We start from the raw sequence: 22,497 nt of genomic DNA, 5'->3' as shown, positions 1-22,497 counted from the left end.
GAAGGGTGTAACTCTCGGAATACACTGCAGAAACGGATGGCGGCAGATTGCTTCCATTTGCTTTAAAACACATGTAATCTTTTTACATAGAGCAGTGGTTCTCAAACTCGGTCCTCAGGAACCAACACAGTGCATATTTTGCAGGTAACCCAGCAGGTGCACAGGTGTATTAATTACTCAGTAACACATTTTAAAAAGTCCATAGGTGGAGCTAATTATTTCACTTGTGATTTTGTGAGGAGGCCTGCAAAACATGCACTGTGTGGGGTCCTGAGGACAGAGTTTGAGAACCTGTGACAGAGTATGTATGATATAATTAATCTATTACATTACTCGCTAGGATACGCTACAGGAATAAACCTAGTTTGCCATGAAACAATGGGGTAGATGTATTAACCTGGAGAAGTGATAAAGAAGTGATAAGTGTAAGGTGATAACACACCAGACAATCATTATGGATTTGAAAAATGACAGGAGCTGATTGGCTGGCGCGTTATCACCTTAAACTTATCACTTCTTTATTCCTTCTCCAGGCTTAATACATCTGCCCCATAGAAACATTAGGATTGATCCATTCATCTTCACAGCTCGCGATCATACAAGGCCCAGACACGCGTCTGCAGCAGCTTTCTCCAGGACACCCGCTGACATATACCCTGGATAACCGCATCCTCCATCCTCTCCGACATATCGGTGCACTGTCGATCGTACTCCGGATCGTTGAAGTAGTGTTTCGGCTCAGCGAGTTTACGTTTCAGCCTCTCCATGTGCCTCTGCTCTTTCTCGGCTTCCCGGTCCGCTTGCTTCTTTATCCATTCCGCCATGCTGGCAACAATACAGACAAAATCCATGAGCATAAACAGCGATCTTGTCGCACCTAGAACGTCAACACCTCCATTTTCCAGTCTTTTAATTGAAATCAGCACAGCTTGATGCCTCAATTTTCTGAGACTAAAGCGTAGAACAAAGAGTTGGAGATAAAAACAAACAAAAACATAAAATAATTTTGTCTAAACAAAATGTCATCTAAATTTAGGACTCCTCAGTAGCCGGATTTTGCACATATAACCGCAGGACACACCTGCGGCGTTCTGCCTACAACGGGAATCGGTGTTCGGGAAGTTGCTCCCCGCACAACTGCAGAAGCCCCCACAGATGTGCTGCACTGTAGCCTGCTTTACTGTCACCCTTCTGCGCAGTTCATCCCAAACCAGCAGGATGGGGTGTAAGTCTGGAGACTGTTGGACATTTCCGATTCTCTTGTAAGGCAGTTCTGGTGTAACCTGGAGGTATGTTTTTGGTCATTATCTTGCTGTAGGATGAACCCAGGAACGACTAGGGGTAGACCATAGGGTATTGCATGACACTGCATAATGTGTGCCAGTCACTCTGTGCGTCTTGCTGACCGGGGATCCAGGAAGACAGCCCCAGGACACCACCTTCCTCTTCCATGTCAGACAGTTGGTGTTACATATATACTAGCTGGAAGCAGCAGCTTTGCGGGGTGTTGGAGCGCAAAATGTAGAAGGAAATCGCTTTTAAAAGCAAAACGTGGGATGTTTTTCTAGAATAAGCATTGCCCTTTTAAGTGTTAAACATGCCAGGACATCGTGGCTTTAACGGACGCCACTTAATAAATAATCCCCATACACTGAAGAACCACTGTTTGGCCTTCTTGACAGTGTACACAAACCCTGCACGATGAACCAGAGATTTAACATTTTGGTTCATTGGTCAATAATCCCACTGCCGGTGCCTAATGGCCCAGGCAAGCCCTTATTTCCGCAGAACAGTTCTTATCCCTGACGAAGGCCTGTATTCCCTATAACCCTGAAATGTACATTATTTGACCTTCGCAGCCAGGGTCAAGTAGGGAGATCTTAAATAACTTAATAAAAAGCAGACAACACAGCAACAGCACCAAACACCCCAAACCTCCAGCTAGGGGCCACCATAGGATAGTATTTTACCAGGTGTTCATTCAGGGTAACAATGTGTAATATGTCAGAAACAAATGGAATTCTGCTATTAAACAAAGGACACAATTTTGATTGTGTGTATTGCTATATTAGCCCTTACAGCGATCTATTTTTATCTGAAATGTAGTCCATTACTTTTCTTCAGCCTGCCCCGTTATAATCAATGCTTATAGGAATTACCAATGTACAAAGTGAAGAACCCATGTCACTTATTACGCAGGGATGGTGGGAACATTTCTGTAATTAGGCAGACGGCAGCATACCTTGTGCTCAGAGCAACAAATACCCCGCCACATGCAGGCCAATCAGCTGCTGAGCGTGCCCAGGTCGTCAGTGTTTAGAAGTCTACGCAAAGTAAAAATGTATTGGAGAAAGTCTACAAGGGCTTTACTTACGCTTTCTCGTGGTTCACGTCCCGGAGACGCCTCCCGCTGAGGTCGCGGCAGGCCTCTCGGTTTGTTGTCTTTTCAATTTGAGCCCCAAGTGCCCGGAGCATGGAACCAAACCCTGTAAGTGAAACAGACAGCAATCTCATCATCATGACAGACAGCAATCATGACAGCCAGACAGCAATCATCTCGTCATGCTCCCAACCAATGAGGCTGTGGATACCGCACTAAGCCAGGACAGAACAAAACCTCTTACTAGGAGATACTGTCAATGGACTGGAAACCTGGGACACAGGATCTAAATGGTTCCCATGCTATCCATACTGAGCCCTCTCCTATATTATACATATATATATATATATATATATATATATATATATATATATATATATATATATATATACACATATATATATAATATATATAATATATATATATATATATATATATATATATATATATATATATATAGAGAGAGAGAGAGAGAGAGAGATATATATATAGAGATATATAGAGAGAGAGAGAGAGAGCAGATATTCTGTGCGCTGTACCAACACATGCGCAGGGATATTTCTTTTACAATATTCAGCCGAACATATCTGTAGAGCAGAGATTCTCAAACGCGGTCCTCACGGCACCACAACTGTTCAAGTTTATCCATGCTTGACCACAGGTGACTTAATTAGCACCTCAGTCAATTTAAATTAACCATCTGTGATGAGCTATGGATATACTAAAACCTGGACCATTGGGGTACCATGAGGACTGAGTTTGAGAACCTCTGCACTAGAGACAGGGCAGTACGGACGGTGTAATGGTTTACATTACTGCCTCACAGCACTGAGGTCATGGGTTCCATTCCCACCATGGCCCAACTGTGTGGAGTTTGTATATTCTCCCCGTACTTGCGTGGGTTTCCTCCGGGTACTCCGGTTTCCTCCCACAATCCAAACATATACTGGTAGGTTCATTGGATCCCAACAAAAATGAACCCTAGTGTGGATGTGTTTGTGTGTACATGTGATATGGAATATAGATTGTAAGCTCCACTGGGGCAGGGACTGGTGTGAATGGCCAAATACTCTCTGGAAAGCGCTGCGGAATATGTGTGCGCTATATAAATAACTGGTGGTAATAATAATAAAAGACATTACTGAGGCACAAAGTACCTCATACCGCAGCTAAATCACTAGTTCCTTATACATTTTTGGGTTGCATTATATGAATAGTGGCTCAGCCCTCAACCAGGGGTCCTGTGATCTTCTAGAAGGATGGCGACAGGTGGAACGTACAAATCAGACGGATCCCTGCGTATGCATTGTATGATCAGTGTTACGCAGTGTCGTCTGCAGCAGTAACTGCTGTACATTGGCTGCTGACAAAACCAAGATCCTGCAGGAAATGCTGCTATGTAAGGAGGCTCCTGACATCCTCCTATCATGTCTATGTAGGCAGATGACTAGAAAGATATAAATCTGCACAGGATACAGTATATGCGATATTTATTTATCTGTTACATTATTGTTAACCAACATCAAGCCTAATGATATGATAAGTTCAGCAATAAGTTGCTGGTGCTCCCAGAAGATAGATCAGTAAACAATGAGAAGGGTATGGTCATTCTGAAAAGCAAAAGACAAAAGTGACTATATGCCTTTTCCAGGGCACACTTATAAAATTGAAAATATGAATATATTAAAATGAGTGGTGGGCAACAATTAAAATTTCTAAACGCGATTAATCGCATGATTTTCTCAGATTAATCGCATTGTTATGCGCAAGATTCAATAATGAATTCAAAAGTAGTGTATTGCGCACATTTAGATATATCCATATTTTCAATTTTATAAGTGTGCCCTGGAAAAGGCATATAGTCGCTTTTGTCTTTTGCTTTTATATGTCGGCAGATGGGCAGACTCACCCCCTTTGCCGCCACACAGGCGAGGCTCCACACTGTATACCGCGCCATACTGCAGCTCCTCCTCTGTACTGACTCTCCGGCCATTGCACTTCACGTAGAAATCACACCGCGGCCTTCCCTAGAGACAGATAAGACTGTGTGAAGTGACAGGTCTGTGCCAGGAACACACACCAACTAAGAGGACAGTAATTGTGAGAACGCAACCAAAACCCCAAATTCAGGATTATTCCACCTAAAGGAAAATAACACAAAATATGAATTCTGGATGGGGTTGGGCAAGATAATAAAAATGATATTACACCAATGCTGGACAATTAAGTTTTCCGTTAAAGTTCTTTGTTGCATTGTCAACCAACCTCCCACCCGCGCCATTTCATCCCCACTGACAAACATTAATACAGCGCCTTATAAAAATGAGAACGTCGCACTCAAAATGAATGGAGTCACAAAATACTCTCCTCTAGTCTCCAAACCTTTAAACGTTCCCTGAAAACTCATCTCTTCAGACAAGCCTACCAAATTCCAGACCCACCCACATAACCTTCAATGCTTCCCTATCCAGTTACATCCTCTCTGTACACAACCTCACAACCTCCACATAACCTCACAATTTGTCTTCCAACATTGCTGGGTGATCATATCATACAACCCATTAAGAACCTAGCAATCTGGTGGACCATTATGCAACAGGTAGCATCTATCCTTGTGTATCTATGCCTATTTCCCTATAGATTGTAAGCTTGCGAGCAGGGCCCTCCTACCTCTATGTCTGTCTATCTTTGCCCAGTTTTGTTCTATTACTGTTGTTCTAATTGTAAAGCGCAACGGAATATGCTGCGCTATATAAGAAACTGCTAATAGGATTTTGGTACTTATCGGTAAATCCTTTTCTCTTAGTCCGTAGAGGATGCTGGGGACTCCAAAAGGACCATGGGGTATAGACGGATCCGCAGGAGCTTGGGCACACTATAAAGACTTAAACTGGGTGTGAACTGGCTCCTCCCTCTATGCCCCTCCTCCAGACCTCAGTTACAAAACTGTGCCCAGGAGAGATGGACATTTCGAGGAAAGAATTTATTGTTATAACACAGTGAGTGTCCTACCAGCTCACACCTCAAACACACCGTAGAACGTGGCATTCAGTAGAATACCAGCCAACGGTATGCACAAAAACACAGCCACATGCTGAGAGAATATGTAACACCAACAGTGTGTCCACATAAGCAACAATTAGACCCCGCATGCCATGCCATGAACAACGGTAGCAAACGCCTGACAGAGAAAAACACATCACCAGGGTGTAATCCAAATCAATAACTGCAGACACAGTACGCACTGGGACGGGCGCCCAGCATCCTCTACGGACTAAGAGAAAAGGATTTACCGGTAAGTACCAAAATCCTATTTTCTCATACGTCCTAGAGGATGCTGGGGACTCCAAAAGGACCATGGGGATTATACCAACGCTCCAAACCTGGCGGAAGAGTGCGGACGACTCTGCAGCACCGCCTGAGCCAACAAAACGGTCCCCAACAATCAGGAAATCAAACTTGTAGAGCAAAACAAAAGCGTTTGAACCCGACCAAGAATCCTCTCGGCAAAGTTGACCTGCCGAGACTCCCCGGGCATCCGCCCGAGAGTAAGCCCACCTTCCCAGAAGGATAGACCTCCACCTACTTCGGTGACGGCAATCCAGCCGTATAATAAACACGCCAAACCGCATCACAGATTCAGCCTGTAACAGACTGCATAACACAGTCTTCTAAACCACGCTGGGAAACATGCCATAGAACAGAGCTCCTGTTACTCCACACTGAGCCCAATTGGCGACCTACATACTCAAATCCCCAGCTAGATCAAGGAAATTTGAAACGGCTAATGCCTAAAAATTGCCAGCAACAAAAAAGATGGATTTCTGTCAAATCCAGAAACCACTCTAGGTAGAACTACCAACCTAGTACCCAATTCCTCACTATCCACCTGAAAAATCAAACCAGGCTTTTGTGAGACAAAAAACACCACTTTCGACACCGACTTGCGGATGTTAAAGTCAATAGCATGACCATCTTCCGAAAGAGAAATTTTGTGAAGAAAGTTATTATGCTTGCCTCCACACCGGCTTGTAAAGTATGGATAAGCCAGACAAAGCTGAAAAACTTCCAGAAAAGTCTTTGTGGAAGACACCGAGACATCTAGGTACTCCAACTACGTTGGTAACCCTTTGTCGTTAGTTCTTTCGTAGCCTGAAGAATTGAGGAAACGACTACACCATGAATACTCGTTCGGCTTAGGACATGGCATTCAACCGCCTTGCCGTCAGACACAGCCGCGGTAAGTCGTGCTACACTCCCTGATCTTGTTGTAACATTACCTCACGTAGAGGAAGAGGGCCGTAAACTTCTATGAGTAAATCATGAAACTGGATAGCCAACCCTCATTTCTAGACCGGATTCAAGAGGATCACCGGTACCTTCCAACATCTTCCGCACACCACCACGAGAAAAGTGAAAGCGGAGAAACCACATAGACCGACTAAAGACAGCCACGGTGTTATGAGGATGTCCACTACTATATCTCGAGCGTCCCTTGACCTGGAAAAATCTCCTTGAGGCCTCTCGTTGAAGCGAATCGTTAACATATCCAATTGCAATACTCCTCAAAGACTCGACACGTCTGGGAATGCTTCTCGATGATGACCGAACCTTCACCGGCTGGATATCACGTCGGCCGAGGAACTCTATTTCCCTGTCATTACCTCCGGAACGAAGGCTGCTAATATAGCGTTTTCCAGACCTCCCCTTCAACCGCAAACTGTGCAACCTCTGCCAATACTGCTTGCCCCATGTTCCGCCCTAGCGCCCTACCTACGCCGCTGCTGACAAGTCGTCCGGTAGTACTAACACGGGCAGCCCTCGAAGAAAACGTTAGTCGAAAAATAGCTCTCAATTCCAGAAAGCTTACAGCAGACCAGCTTTTTAACTTGACTATAGGCTCTGGAAATTCGTCCCTTGCAATGGACTGCTCCCCAGCATCGGGGAGCTGCATGCACGGCTACCAGGGTCTAAAGCTGGATGCCGAACCTTCATTCCTTTAGAAGAAGAGAACCGGCCAGACACCACAGGAGCGATGTCCTGGCGGTTAGGATTATATTCCTGAGCATTCGCAGGTAAACTCCAGACCACGTTCCCAACTGGTCCCCTAAAAACCCATCTGGAAATAGATCTGCTCACCGGAAGAAACCTCTTAGGCCGCAGCCATCTGCTTTATGACGGAAGAAATTGATGAGGTGTCACCCCAAAACCGATCCGACTCTGGATTCTCAGACCTCTTTCCACAGGAAAAACACTGAACCAAAACCGGTCAGCACCTACTCTGAACCACAATTTCAACATCTGTGTCATTGGGAACAACAGTCAATCCCTGTGTCAAAAACAGTCAGAGAGACCCAATGATTTGCACCTTAATACAGGGACAGCCAGAGACTGTCCTGAACCCGACGCACCACTGCATGGCGTCGCGTATTACCTCCCCTCCCAGAGGGGAGTGGCAAAACTATTAGAAAAACAGTAAGGAAAAACAACTGGAACCCAGAATGTCCTCCTTTATATTCTATGACTAACTCACAGGTCCTAGTCTAATTCTGGACCAACTGAAACTCATCAGACAAGTGGTCACCGGAGTGGGAACCCGCCAGATCGACTCAGCGACCAGTGGTTGAAGTAGTAGAAAAAGAAAAAAAAAGGAAAACCTCCTCCACTTCTGCGAACCTAACAAGGCTGCAGAACATTTACCTTTTCGCCTTTCACTGTCTGCACAGAAAAGGAAAAACAAGAATGGTATCGAACCGGTTACCAATGACTGCACCGCATAAAAGAATGCATCACCAACCGTCGTGAAGTAGGCTAATTAGCCTTACCAGAGGAATCCGCCGAGAATTACCGTACAGAGGCCACACCCACAGCTGTACACCTCCCTCCAGCTTTCCCTGGTACCTCCTCCGCAATTTTCCGGTCACACCTCCTGCTGTCACGTGGCAGCCTGCTGTAATGTTATAATTTAGAACAAACATAGGCAAGGATTACCCACTCTGGGTAGGTAAATATTGTCTGATGCCTACCCAAATACCACACTTTCTCAAAAGTATACAGTGCAAATAAGGACAAACAATAGAAATAAAATTTCACTTAGCTGCCTGAGTATGATCTTTTGCGACCGGGCTCTGCGTCGACCAGGAGTTGACTGTCATAATTTTCTCTCCGTGTTGTGAAGAGAATAATATTCGGACTCCGAGAGGATCGAAACCAACTCGTCACAGCCAATCTAGAGCTTAATCAACAGAGCGGTCAGGACAGGATAAGATTACCATTATTTCAGCATTCATGGATAAACATGCTGCCACACACGATATAACACATATATCCAAAACATGCATATATAAACCCATAAATACCTATATAAACATATAGACGTAACCTATATGCAAGTGGATTGTCCCGACCAGCCAGGTCCCTAGTGACAGTAATGTGTGGGGAATGTGTATGACCATGTACCCGATGTGGAATTACCTGTAACGTTATGGTCGACAGAAACTTAGTTAATGTCGACAGCAAGGGATAGTAAGCGGGCAAAAATTAATAATAACTGGGAACCCAGAGAGGTCTGAGGGAATCATACAAATACAATTTTGATAAGCCCCCCCCCCCCCCCCCGAATATAAATAAAAAAAAAAAAAAAAAAAAATATATATATATATATATATATATATATATATATATATATGTACAAGGCAATAACAGCCTTCTAATTCTTTCACCCAGGAAATACCGTTGATGCCGACAGGGCATCACAAAACATTGTGACTTCCCTCCTGTGTTCACTGTTTTAAGCACACGTAAAACCAACTTGGTAACACTTAATTCACCGAATCAAGCACCACCGTGTGCCGGCGCAGCCACCAGATTTTTTCACAACCGCTCGTAGCTAAACCCCCACACCGTCGACATATATCGACTAACCAATAGTGGGTAGACTAACAGGGACAGTGAATGTATGTAGTACAACCAGGATTATGCAACCCATATCCAACATCATGCTATATGACAACCATATAGCAGTATAACCACTGTGCCCCCCCCCCCCCCCCCTCCATCTTACTATCCAGCAAGTTCTGGGGGGAATGTGAGGAAAATGGCGCTGACTCGTACCGAGGACTAAACTCCCCCTCCTCCCAGCGTTTTTTCACCCCATAAGTGAAACCCTCATATACTGGGTCCTTATATAGTGTACATTCACTATAATTATACATATATATATATATCCTTAAATATTCACGCTCAGGGCGCCCCCTTGCACCCTAGTAAACCGTTGGTGTGGGAGCACCGGTGCGACGCACGACCGCCTTTATGCCCAGCTGTATCGTGCGCGGCGGCGGGGACTAGTCTGCAGCCCAGGGCGCTCCCCTCCGTCTCGGCGCCCTGCACCCCTGGAGCCGGCGTCGGAGGAAGTTGGCGGGGTCCGGGGCACAGCGCCTCTGCCCCGCCGGACGTTTTACTGTAAAATAAGTTGCCCAGGGCGCTCCCCTCCCCAGCACCTGGGAGAGCCGGCGGCGGGAAGGAAACGGTGCGCAATGCGCCACGATGAGCTGCCGGGGGACCGGGACCCGGAGCCCCGGCAGCACCAGTTATAAGATAAATTGGCCACAGTAATAAGCTGGCCAGGGCGCCCCCCCCCCATCCCCCCCAGCGCCCCGCACCCAGGGAAGCTGGCTGCGGGGGGGGGAGGGAGTGCTATATGCTGACGGGGTTAGGATCCAGTGTCCAGGCACCGATCCACTTTTATGTCAGTCCCCAAGGAGAACCCAGTAACCTGCTGCCCAGGGCGCTCCCCCCCAGCGCCCTGCACCCTGCCAGAAACGTTGGTGTGTGGGAGCCTGGAGCGCAGCACTACCACTGCTGTTACCTCCGGTACTGAAGTCTTCTGTACTTCACATACTCACCCGACTTCTTTCTTCTGGCTTCTGTGAGGGGATTGACGGCGCGGCTCCAGGAACGAGCATCTAGGCGCACCAAGTGATCGAACCCTCTGGAGCTAATAGTGTCCAGTAGCCGAGAAGCAGAGCCTTGAAACTCACAGAAGTAGGTCCTGCTTCTCTCCCCTCACTCCCACGCTGCAGGGAGCCTGTAGCCAGCAGGTCTGCCTGAAAATAAAAAACCTAACATAAAGTCTTTAGAGAAACTCAGGAGAGCTCCCCTAGTGTGTGACCCATCACTCCCGGGCGCAAAGTCTAACTGAGGTCTGGAGGAGGGGCATAGAGGGAGGAGCCAGTTCACACCCAGTTTAAGTCTTTATAGTGTGCCCAAGCTCCTGCGGATCCATCTATACCCCATGGTCCTTTTGGAGTCCCCAGCATCCTCTAGGACGTATGAGAAAAAATAAATACGAATTATCTGTAAATATTCACCATCAGGGGAGATGGGGATTCCTGCACAAGACTTCTCTTTGTCACAGTGGTTCAAAGTTCCCTAAACTCCGCCATTACAGGCCAGGTTTTAAGGATATGCCATGCATGAGTCCAGATGGTTAAATCAAATTGACTGAGCTATAAAGCCACCTGTCCTAGAGCATAGATATCCTTAAAACCTGGAACGTAATGGTGGAGGTTGGGAAACTTTGCAGTAGTTTGTTTAGTCCTTTAAAGAGATTAACTGAGGAAAACATTTAATGAGAACAAACAATATATGGAAAATTAAAATTGGCCAAAAATTGGCCATAAAAGTCCCTGGGGAATCTGCCTTATGTTTTAAAGGGCCAATTAAAGAGCAAAACCATGCATCCTTCAACTAGTCTAATGGCTTCTGTGCGATTATTAACATCTACAGTGGCAAATCTAACCATACGCAGATGCAGGGGATATTATAATATCCTGTGTCTGTGAATGATACCAAACACCCAATCACATGGCGGTATACCAACAGCCTCCCCCAACCCTTAACAGCCTGTCCTCATCTTATCACCCCTTCCCCGAACCTACCTGTCCCATTACCCTTTCCTGACCTGCTCCCGTCACATCGCCCCTTACCTATCTGTCCCAGCTTATCACCCCTTCCCTGACCTGCTCCCGTCCCATCGCCCCTTACCCATCTCTCCCAGTCTCATCACCACTTCCCTGACCTGCCATCAACTTTACCCAACAAACCCCCTCTAGTGTTCCTTCTAGGCTGTTTCAGCAGGGTGCTGCACCCTGCCCATTTTTGAAATGTGAAAAAGCACCCTGCAGGACCATAAATCACCCGCTTGTATACAGAATGCAACAGTCAGAGTGCATGTTACAATGTTATTGTCTACTCCTTGCTCATCTCTGAAATTGGAGCACAATTTCTATCCTTATCGAACTGGATGGCAGATGAGGGACTGTAAATGACATCACTGCTGTGGCTGCCTGCATAACACAGCGCTCTGAAGAGGGAAAGAACAGGGTAAGCAGTGAGCATGTACTGCTTACACTATTTCCCTAGTAGAACAGACTTTTTTTACCTATATATTTGAACCCTCTGCTTAACTTTTCTGTTTTATAACACATACGAGCACTGGAGGAGACATTAATTATTACCTACTTATGTATATGCTACAGCCAATCTTTCACGAAGACTGGACATATACAGTATGTTTCCCAGTACAGATGTTGGGTGTTACATGGGTATCCTATATATCTGTACACTCTAAACATTTGCGCTATGCTTTGTGCGCAAAACGTCACATCAAAAATGTGCCCTTCAAAATAAAAATGTGCCCTCCTCAATGACCAGCACCCTGCCCTAAAAAAATCCTAGCGTGAACACTACCCCTCTGTGGCCGGAGAGACTAGCCAGCCACACGTGTAATGGCGTCTGCGGCACTGAAGGGGTTAACCCTCGTGCCCGGCGCCATGTTGCGGACTGTTTAAAAGTTTGTTGAATCATGTGTTTTACTTTTAACATGTCATATGTAGTGCTCTGTGCACTATTGCAGGAATGCATGTTTAACTGTATCTATTTTATATTCAAGACAGGCTTGGTGTATATTTAAAGGAAAAATGCAGTTACTATAGATGTCTGAATACGCATCTCTTATCCTCTGGAAATAGGAAGTGGCATGCTAATGGCCCTGTTCTATCAGAGAGGTGTGAAGGACAATACCTTTTGATGTGTAAGTTCCTTAGGAGAGATGCTAATCATTGGGTTTATGGGCTTGGATTTGATATACGATCCCTGAATGGAAGATAAAGGAAGGAAGACTGTTTGTTTGTATTGCAGCCATTCCTGTTGTAATCTTAAACACTGGGATTGCCTGGAGATGTGAATGACCAGAAACATCTGTATTTTGAAGATATGTGATAAATTTATCAATAGTGAATGTTAATCTGATACCAAACGTTGTCTGGGTGACAGGAAGGAGGATATTGTTTTATTGCACTTATATCCTTGTAAAATGTAATTTATTGGTATTTTGTAAAATAACCTGATTGGTTGGAGAAGACAGGGAGGGCTTACCCCCCTGTGGTACTGTGTGGAAAACTGACATAAAAAGGAGACCTGCGTGCCTCCAGAGTTGTAGTTGTACCATCTTTATTCTGCTGAAACATCTAATTGTATGCTGTTGCCCCTAGCAATAGGGAAGGGTTCTCTTTAGAACTATTGAGCAAATAAACATCTTTGCCTCAAGAAGACTGCTTCATCTTGTGACTAACAGGGTTAGGCCAAACCTAGCCCCGTCCTCCGGCTGTCCAGGGAAGTACCTAGCGTCTCCAAGCTCCGCCTTCCGCCAGCTACCGTTAGAGGCCTAGCAAGTGGCTAGTGGGGATTCGTCAGCACCACACAGCTGTGGTAAGGCAGTGCGTCGGCACATACAGAGCAGAACCGTGGTTCCAAACGCCACGGCAGGTTAGGAGTTTGGTGGTGGCAGCGAGAACCCGCCCACAGCGTAGTGGGTGGAGTCAGTAACAGGCGGTTACTGACGGTAAGCGGGAATCCCCTATGTGGTCAGGCCTCGTGCGGCTTGACCTTCCATTCTGTGCGCAGTCGACGGGACGCGGCAAGCGGCGAGTGCTTCCGTACGGTACCGTCCTGTCACAGAAATTGGTGGCATAGTGGTGGGATAATCCCAGGCGGCTTTTCATCACCTGATTGGAGAAGCCGAGTTACTCAGGAGAGGAGTAACTGCAGCGCAGGAGGACGCACAAGATGGCGGAATTCAGCGGAATGTCCAAGGAGGATCTGGAGATCGTATGCCAGGGGAAGGGTGTGGATATCCCTTCCAACGCGTCCAGAAGCGTCATGAAGGCGGCGCTCAGGAGCTGGGAGGAGTCTCATCGGGCGGAGGTGGAAAGCACTGACGGCGTCAGCATCGCAGAGGACGGCCCAACAGTGTACCTTCGTGAGGAACCGGTGAGAACCACAAGCCCCGCCCTCTCTCACAGCAGCAATGTTTCCCAGCAATCCCTAGCAGGGCCAGGATCCCAACGTCCCAGGGGGGGCGACCCGGATACCCTAGCAGATCGGCTAGCGGAATTGGGGGAAAGGGCAACGGAGCAAGAACGCATGCTTGTCATTCGGATGTGGCATGCGGAGCGGGCACCACAGGCCGTGGTACCCCGGGAGCCGTTGTCAGCTGTTGTACACAGATCAGGACGTATACAGTTTGCCAAGTTTGCAGACAGTGATGGGGACATTGATGGACATTTGCAAGTTTTTGAAAGGACTTGTAAACTACACGATCTACCCAAGTCAGAGTGGGTGAGACACCTTGTGCCCACTCTGCATGGAGAGGCCTTGGAGGCCTATCGAGGAGTGGCGACGGAGGACTGTGGGAACTACGACGAAGTCGCGAAGGCCCTCCTCCAGCGATTCTTCATCACTCCAGAGTCTTACAGGAAGAAGTTCAGAGACTTGCCCAAGAATCCTAGCAGCACCCATGAGCAGTTCGCCACCCAGCTGCGGCAGTACGTGGTGAAGTGGGTGAAGGATTCGGAAGCCACTACATGGGACGCACTGATCGACCTGATCTGCAGGGAGCAGTTCTACCGCAGGTGCGCCCAAGAAGTGAAGGAGTGGGTGCTAGATCGGGAGCCACCCAGCTTAAAAATGGCTGCCCAATTAGCCGACAAATATGTGGCAATTCGGCCACGGGGGCAGAAGCGCCCCGCCAGCAGCCAGCTCCAACAGACTGTACCACCAAGGGGACCACCCTCTTCAGCTCATCAACCCCAAAGACAAGCATCTTCCAACCCGGGTGCTCTTGGCCAGCAACCGCACCGCAGCGTCCCTGCAACTGATCAGAGATCATCTGTGCCACGACTGGAGAAGAAGTGCTACGGCTGTGGGAAAATCGGACATCTGAGGATGAACTGTCCTGCATCCCAAGCACCCCAGACTCGTGCCCCAAATCCGAGTGCTGGAGCCCGGATCGCTTGTTTGTCGAGAGGAGATGAGCCTACAGAGACTGTTCCCCCTCCAGTCAGTCCGATGGAGTGTGGCGAGAGACAGGTGCACTCTGCGGAGAGAGTCACCTGCATGGCCAAACAGCCCCTACACAACATGTGGAGGCACCTGCAGCCGGTCCACGTGGGACCCCTGCAGGGGGAAGGCCTAAGAGACTCTGGGGCCTCAATCACTGTGGTGAGCCCCCACCTTATAGATCCTGCTGCAGTATTGCAGGGTCGCACTGCCACGGTCACCCTGGCAGAAGGAACAGAAAAAGCGGTTCCCATGGCAAGAGTCTACCTGGACTGGGGAGCTGGACCAGAGTTGCGAGAAGTTGCCGTCATGGATGGTCTCCCAACTGATGTGGTCCTAGGAAATGATCTGGGTGGTGGGATCGTCACTACGTTTGTTGGCGCCATTCCCCGGAGTCAAGTTCCAAAACCACCATTGACATCCGCTACTCCAGCACCGCCCAGCCCAGAGGAAAAGACTACAGCTGCTAGACAACTGCCAGCACAGCCAACCACAGCATCAACCAGCCCAGAGGAAAAGATCACAGCGGCTAGATCAGTACATCGACCCCGCATGCCTTTTGCCTCTGGTATGCCCACGTCCACTAGCAACGCAGAGGATGTCGGTTCCAGCTCGTGTGATCCTGTGGGGGTGCCCAATGATGCTCCTGACCCAAGTGGTTTGCCAACTCCGGCGGTGAGTATGAGAAACCACACTGACTTTTCCATGACTGACCCCTACCAGACTGACCCTAGTAGTCCCCACCTAGATCCCCCTGTAGAGTGTCCCAATTTAGGAGAGATTGAGGGCCACAGGCAGGAGTTTAGGGAGGCTCAACTCTCTGGCCCATCCCCGAAAGGCATGAGGCGCCACTCTGGCAGCGGCCTTGACAGGGTTGGGGCAGGAAGTTTGACCTGGCGGGAAGGGTTAAGGTACAGGGTAGACAGGAAAGTGGGAGGGGATAGACCAGATAGGGAATGTGTCCAACTGGTCCCCTCAGGGAACGTTCCTGCGCAACCGGTGTCGGTTGCCAGCGAAACCCCTTTGGACAGCAACCCGGAGACAGACCGTACCCTGAAGTGCCTGACACAGAGCTTACCCTGGTCTGGAATGTCGGATGACGCCCAGACCAAATGTAAGGCTGGTGCCATGCGTTGGCAGCCGGGGCACTCCAGCGGTTGTGTTGTCTCTGGGCCTCTGCCCATAGGAGAACCCTTGCAGCAAGTTGCTGTGGACATAGCAGGTCCCCTGCCTGTGCACAGTAGATCGGGGAAGACACGCAGCCTCCCTGTAGTGGATGCCACACAGGATCCAGAGGCTGGTGGTCTGGCCGCCATCACTGTGGCACAGGTAGCGGACGAGGAGGGAGGAGTAGGCCTAGGTGACAGGGTAGGTTTCCCGAGTCATAGGTCGACGGAAGAGGATTGGAGGGCAGGTCTGACAGTTAGGGCAGACAGTTGCCAGATAGGTATGACGGAGGTGCAGTGCCTGGGGCACCATGTGGGAGGAGACAGGGGTAGGCCCAAACCAGAGGGGGTGGAGGCAACCAGAGGCTGTCCCCGACCCACATCACCCAGACCGGTACTGACCTTAGAACCTGTAAGGCCCTACAGACATGTTGTCATTGACTTTAGTCCTGTAGTGAACCCCTTGACAGAGATGGCTAGGAAGGGCATTCCCAAGTCAGTGGACTTTGCACCCGCTTGCAAGTTGGCATTCCAGTCATTGAAGGAGGCTCGGGTACCCGCTCCAGTGCTGATGGCGCACATTCTTGACCAGGACTGTGTGTTACGAACTATTGCGCCACTGCACGGACTGGGAGCTGTACCGAGCCAGAAAGAGCCATATGGGCAGGAGCACCCTGTGGCCTGGTTGAGCAGTATACTGCTATTGTGGGAGCTGGGGTATGCCACAATTGGGACACCTTGGGTGGCACTTGTTTGTAACCGGCCCCCCACCGTGGTGACTTACCACCTACCTGTTAGGTGGCTGCAACCTACCTTGGGGAAATTGGACAGACTTTTGTGGTGGAGCCTTGAACTTGGACTTCAGGTGGACTATTTGAACATTGTGCACCCACGAAGAGAGGCCCACTGCACTATGGATGAACTGTCTAGGCCGGAGCCTACACACCCTAGGTAGCGTCCCCTTCAACACAAGGGACTGCGGGACCAGGACCCAAATCGTTGGGACATGGGTCCCTGGTTGACCCGCCTGAATGGGGGGGGAGGAATGTGGCCGGAGAGACTAGCCAGCCACACGTGTAATGGCGTCTGCGGCACTGAAGGGGTTAACCCTCGTGCCCGGCGCCATGTTGCGGACTGTTTAAAAGTTTGTTGAATCATGTGTTTTACTTTTAACATGTCATATGTAGTGCTCTGTGCACTATTGCAGGAATGCATGTTTAACTATCTATTTTATATTCAAGACAGGCTTGGTGTATATTTAAAGGAAAAATGCAGTTACTATAGATGTCTGAATACGCATCTCTTATCCTCTGGAAATAGGAAGTGGCATGCTAATGGCCCTGTTCTATCAGAGAGGTGTGAAGGACAATACCTTTTGATGTGTAAGTTCCTTAGGAGAGATGCTAATCATTGGGTTTATGGGCTTGGATTTGATATACGATCCCTGAATGGAAGATAAAGGAAGGAAGACTGTTTGTTTGTATTGTAGCCATTCCTGTTGTAATCTTAAACACTGGGATTGCCTGGAGATGTGAATGACCAGAAACATCTGTATTTTGAAGATATGTGATAAATTTATCAATAGTGAATGGTAATCTGATACCAAACGTTGTCTGGGTGACAGGAAGGAGGATATTGTTTTATTGCACTTATATCCTTGTAAAATGTAATTTATTGGTATTTTGTAAAATAACCTGATTGGTTGGAGAAGACAGGGAGGGCTTACCCCCCTGTGGTACTGTGTGGAAAACTGACATAAAAAGGAGACCTGCGTGCCTCCAGAGTTGTAGTTGTACCATCTTTATTCTGCTGAAACATCTAATTGTATGCTGTTGCCCCTAGCAATAGGGAAGGGTTCTCTTTAGAACTATTGAGCAAATAAACATCTTTGCCTCAAGAAGACTGCTTCATCTTGTGACTAACAGGGTTAGGCCAAACCTAGCCCCGTCCTCCGGCTGTCCAGGGAAGTACCTAGCGTCTCCAAGCTACGCCTTCCGCCAGCTACCGGTAGAGGCCTAGCAAGTGGCTAGTGGGGATTCGTCAGCACCACACAGCTGTGGTAAGGCAGTGCGTCGGCACATACAGAGCAGAACCGTGGTTCCAAACGCCACGGCAGGTTAGGAGTTTGGTGGTGGCAGCGAGAACCCGCCCACAGCGTAGTGGGTGGAGTCAGTAACAGGCGGTTACTGACGGTAAGCGGGAATCCCCTATGTGGTCAGGCCTCATGCGGCTTGACCTTCCATTCTGTGCGCAGTCGACGGGACGCGGCAAGCGGCGAGTGCTTCCGTACGGTACCGTCCTGTCACACCCTCCATCACCTTTACCCAACCTGCTCCCATCCCATTGCCCCTTACCTATCTGTCATATCTCATCACCCCTTCCCCGACCTGCTCCAGTCCCATCACCCCTTCCCCGACCTGCTCCAGTCCCATCACCCCTTCCCCGACCTGCTCCAGTCCCATCACCCCTTCCCCGACCTGCTCCAGTCCCATCACCCCTTCCCCGACCTGCTCCAGTCCCATCACCCCTTCCCCGACCTGCTCCAGTCCCATCACCCCTTCCCCGACCTGCTCCAGTCCCATCACCCCTTCCCCGACCTTCTCCAGTCCCATCACCCCTTCCCCGACCTTCTCCAGTCCCATCACCCCTTCCCCGACCTTCTCCAGTCCCATCACCCCTTCCCCGACCTTCTCCAGTCCCATCACCCCTTCCCGACCTGCTCCAGTCCCATCACCCCTTCCCCGACCTGCTCCAGTCCCATCACCCGTTCCCCGACCTGCTCCAGTCCCATCACCCGTTCCCCGACCTGCTCCAGTCCCATCACCCCTTCCCCGACCTGCTCCAGTCCCATCACCCGTTCCCCGACCTGCTCCAGTCACATCACCCCTTCCCCGACCTGCTCCAGTCCCATCACCCCTTCCCCGACCTTCTCCAGTCCCATCACCCCTTCCCCGACCTGCTCCAGTCCCATCACCCCTTCCCCGACCTTCTCCAGTCCCATCACCCCTTCCCCGACCTGCTCCAGTCCCATCACCCCTTCCCCGACCTGCTCCAGTCCCATCACCCCTTCCCCGACCTGCTCCAGTACCATCACCCCCTCCCCAACCTGCTCCCCGTCCCATCACCCGTTCCCCGACCTGCTCCAGTCCCATCACCCCTTCCCCGACCTTCTCCAGTCCCATCACCCCTTCCCCGACCTGCTCCAGTCCCATCACCCCCTCCCCAACCTGCTCCCCGTCCCACTGCCCCTTACTTATCTGTCCCTATCTCATCAACTCTTCCCTGCCCCTGTTCCATCAACTTTACCCAACAAGCCCCTTCCATCACCTCTACGCGACCTGTCCCCGTCCCACATCCCCTTACCTATGTGCCCCCGTCTTGTCACCCTATCCCTGACCTGCCCCCATTTCATCGCACCTTCCCTGACCTGCCCCCATTTCATCGCACCTTCCCTGACCTGCCCCCATCTCATCACTCCTTCCTTGACCTCACCCCATACCTATCTGCCCCCGCGCCATCACCCCTCACCTATCTGCCCCGCGCCATCACCCCTTACATATCTGCCCCCGCCCCATCACCCCTTACCTATCTGCCCCCGCGCCATCACCCCTTACCTATCTGCCCCCGCCCCATCACCCCTTACCTAACTGCCCCCGCCTCATCACCCCTTACCTAACTGCCCCCGCCTCATCACCCCTTACCTAACTGCCCCCGCCTCATCACCCCTTACCTAACTGCCCCCGCCTCATCACCCCTTACCTAACTGCCCCCGCCTCATCACCCCTTACTTAACTGCCCCCGCCTCATCACCCCTTACCTAACTGCCCCCGTCTCATCACCCCTTACCTAACTGCCCCCACCCCATCACCCCTTACCTAACTGCCCCCACCCTATCACCCCTTACCTAACTGCCCCCGCCCCATCACCCAATACCTATCTACCCCGTCTCATCACCCCACACCTAAGTGCCCCCGCCCCATCACCCAATACCTATCTACCCCCGTCTCATCACCCCTTATCTTTCTGCCCCCATCCCATTACCCAGTGTCGGACTTGGGCTTGTAGGGCCCACCGGGGGAAATTCAGTGGAAGGTGCCCATGTTAGGGGTGTGGCCAGTCTGCAGAGGGGGTGTGGCCTACCACCTCATTGGTTTGACTAACCATTAGAGAGTGCAACGTTTTGGGCTCTTTCATAAATGTATACAGTATTTTCAGCTGTTACATGCATGACAATGTACCAGATTACTTTATCAGCAATGCACTCTAGAAAATACACCATAGTCCAGTATAAGGTAACATATGTATAATGTATAATTCAAGTGCACAGTCTGGAACCTAATCCTTATACCAGGAGGTGGGCCACCAGGCAGTGGGGCCCTCCGGTGGTTTCCCCTGTACACGTGGGCCAGTCCAAGCCTGCCATCACCCCTTACCTATCTGCCGCCGTCCCATCACCCCCTTACTCATCTACCCCCGTCCCATCACCCCTTACCTATCTGCCGCCGTCCCATCACCCTTTACTCATCTACCCCCGTCCCATCACCCCTTACTCATCTACCCCCGTCCCATCACCCCTTACCTATCTGCCGCCGTCCCATCACCCCCTTACTCATCTACCCCCGTCCCATCACCCCTTACCTATCTGCCGCCGTCCCATCACCCCTTACTCATCTACCCCCGTCCCATCACCCTTTACTCATCTACCCCCGTCCCATCACCCTTTACTCATCTACCCCCGTCCCATCACCCCTTACTCATCTACCCCCGTCCCATCACCCCTTACCTATCTGCCGCCATCCCATCACCCCCTTACTCATCTACCCCCGTCCCATCACCCCTTACCTATCTGCCACCATCCCATCACCCCTTACTCATCTACCCCCGTCCTATCACCCCTTACCTATCTGCCGCCGTCTCATCACAATGTAGTTAATACCCCGGTGGTCAGAATACCAATGCCGGGATCCCGACCGCCGAGAATTCGGACAGTTGCACCAGGGCTATTCCCACTCATGTGTGCCCACGTAGAGTGGGAATAGAACCTGTGGCGAGCGCATCAAGCCGGCAAGGGATTTTCTAGCGCTACCCCGCTGCCGGCATTCGGACGGCCAGGATCCCGGTGTCGGCATTCTAGCGGCTGGGATCCCGGACACCGGGATTCCATCCCCAACCGATCTCAGACATCACCCCTTCTAACTTGTCCCCTAGCTCAGGTGCCAGACATCCCTCTTCTACTGGCCCAGAGCCCCCCTAATGCTACTGTGTACTATACACCGCTCAGTGTCCAGGACTAAACATATATAGGACAGGACTTACCGAGCCGCTGACGGGGAGCAGATCCCGCACTAGGGACCCCCGGGGCAGCTGACACGGAGCCAGACGAACCCCGGCCGCATCTCTAACCCACACCAGCTCCGCCATCTTCTGCCTACGCCTCCTGCTGGAGTCTTACCGTGACGTCACGTCACTGGCTCAGCCTGCGCATGCGCAACAGACAGCACTAGTGACGTGACTGCGCATACGTCACGCAGGGCGGGGGTGGGGGGTAAAAGCGCCATCTTTGATGATGGAACCGCAATCGAGGAGCCCCTCCTCCTCATTAAATGTGAAGGAAAGTTCTAGAATTACCTCAGCAAAACAACAGAAAACGAGAAAGCTGAACCATAGACACCAACATGCCATCCCAATCCCCACAGCCGCAGTCATGTCTGTCTAGCAGACCCCAGAGTAAATACTTCGCCTTAGACCCATTTATTTTTGTTTCAGATGCGGTTGTATAGTGATGACAGACTCATAAGCTGTGTGAGACGCTGCCTATATCTAGTGTCCCACATTATAATACCAACCGAACGCCATATGCCCGAAACAAAGATGGCCGCTTGGAGGGCGGTGGGCGTGGTGAAGAGTGACGTCACGTGTTTTGGCTGCTGGCTGTTGGCGGGCGTGGCTTTGCTCTGTTTTGTTTCGAAGCTGAGACTGAGCACTGTGAGCAGAGCAGTCAGGCTGACAGTTAAACAGCAGCACAGAGGAAGTGCAGCAGCAGTGGGTTATATACTGGCTGTAGCAGGGGGGTTATGGGTCGTTAGGTCGACAGTCTATAGGTCGACATGCATTAGGTTGACAGGGTCATTAGGTCGACGTACTAGGTTGACAAGTCAAGGTTGACATGAGTTTTTAAACTTCTTTGGGTGTCGTTTTCTTTGTAAAGTGACGGGGAACCCCAATTAGTGCACCGTGTCCCCTCGCTTCGCTCGCCATGCTTCGGGCAAGGTGCCTCGCTCTGCTACCTCTGCGCTCGGCACAGGTTACTATTCCCAATCGTAGTCCACGTGGATCGTAAAGTTTAAAAAATGTGAAAAACTCCTGTCGAACTTTTGACCTATCGACCTAGTACATGTCGACCTAGTGACCCTGTCAACCTATTATGGTCGACCTAATGACTATCAACCTAAGTGGTGTCGATCTATTGACCGTATCCCGTAGCGGGGCACTAGTAGTTGCCCCACCATGCAACAGGGGCACTTTTGTATTACACACTGTAATTATATCTGC

At 49.9% G+C, this 22,497-nt stretch overlaps 1 protein-coding gene across 1 annotated transcript in view; it reads right to left on the bottom strand.

Annotated features, from left to right (window-relative positions):
* SDE2 (SDE2 telomere maintenance homolog) overlaps positions 1-21,438 on the bottom strand; it is a 30,190-nt gene extending 8,752 nt beyond the window's left edge. The window contains exons 1-4 of the mRNA XM_063918974.1: positions 21,262-21,438; positions 4,290-4,407; positions 2,375-2,486; positions 656-825 (exon numbers count right to left, since the gene is read on the bottom strand). Coding sequence (XP_063775044.1) covers positions 656-825; positions 2,375-2,486; positions 4,290-4,407; positions 21,262-21,366 — 505 coding nt within the window. The 5' untranslated portion in view covers positions 21,367-21,438. The remainder of the gene's footprint in view (positions 1-655; positions 826-2,374; positions 2,487-4,289; positions 4,408-21,261) is intronic.
* Between the last annotated feature and the right edge of the window lie 1,059 nt (positions 21,439-22,497).

Source organism: Pseudophryne corroboree, chromosome 4, assembly GCF_028390025.1.
Source record: "Pseudophryne corroboree isolate aPseCor3 chromosome 4, aPseCor3.hap2, whole genome shotgun sequence".
Taxonomy (NCBI): Eukaryota; Metazoa; Chordata; class Amphibia; order Anura; family Myobatrachidae; genus Pseudophryne; species Pseudophryne corroboree.
This window is presented reverse-complemented; position numbering and strand designations above follow the sequence as displayed.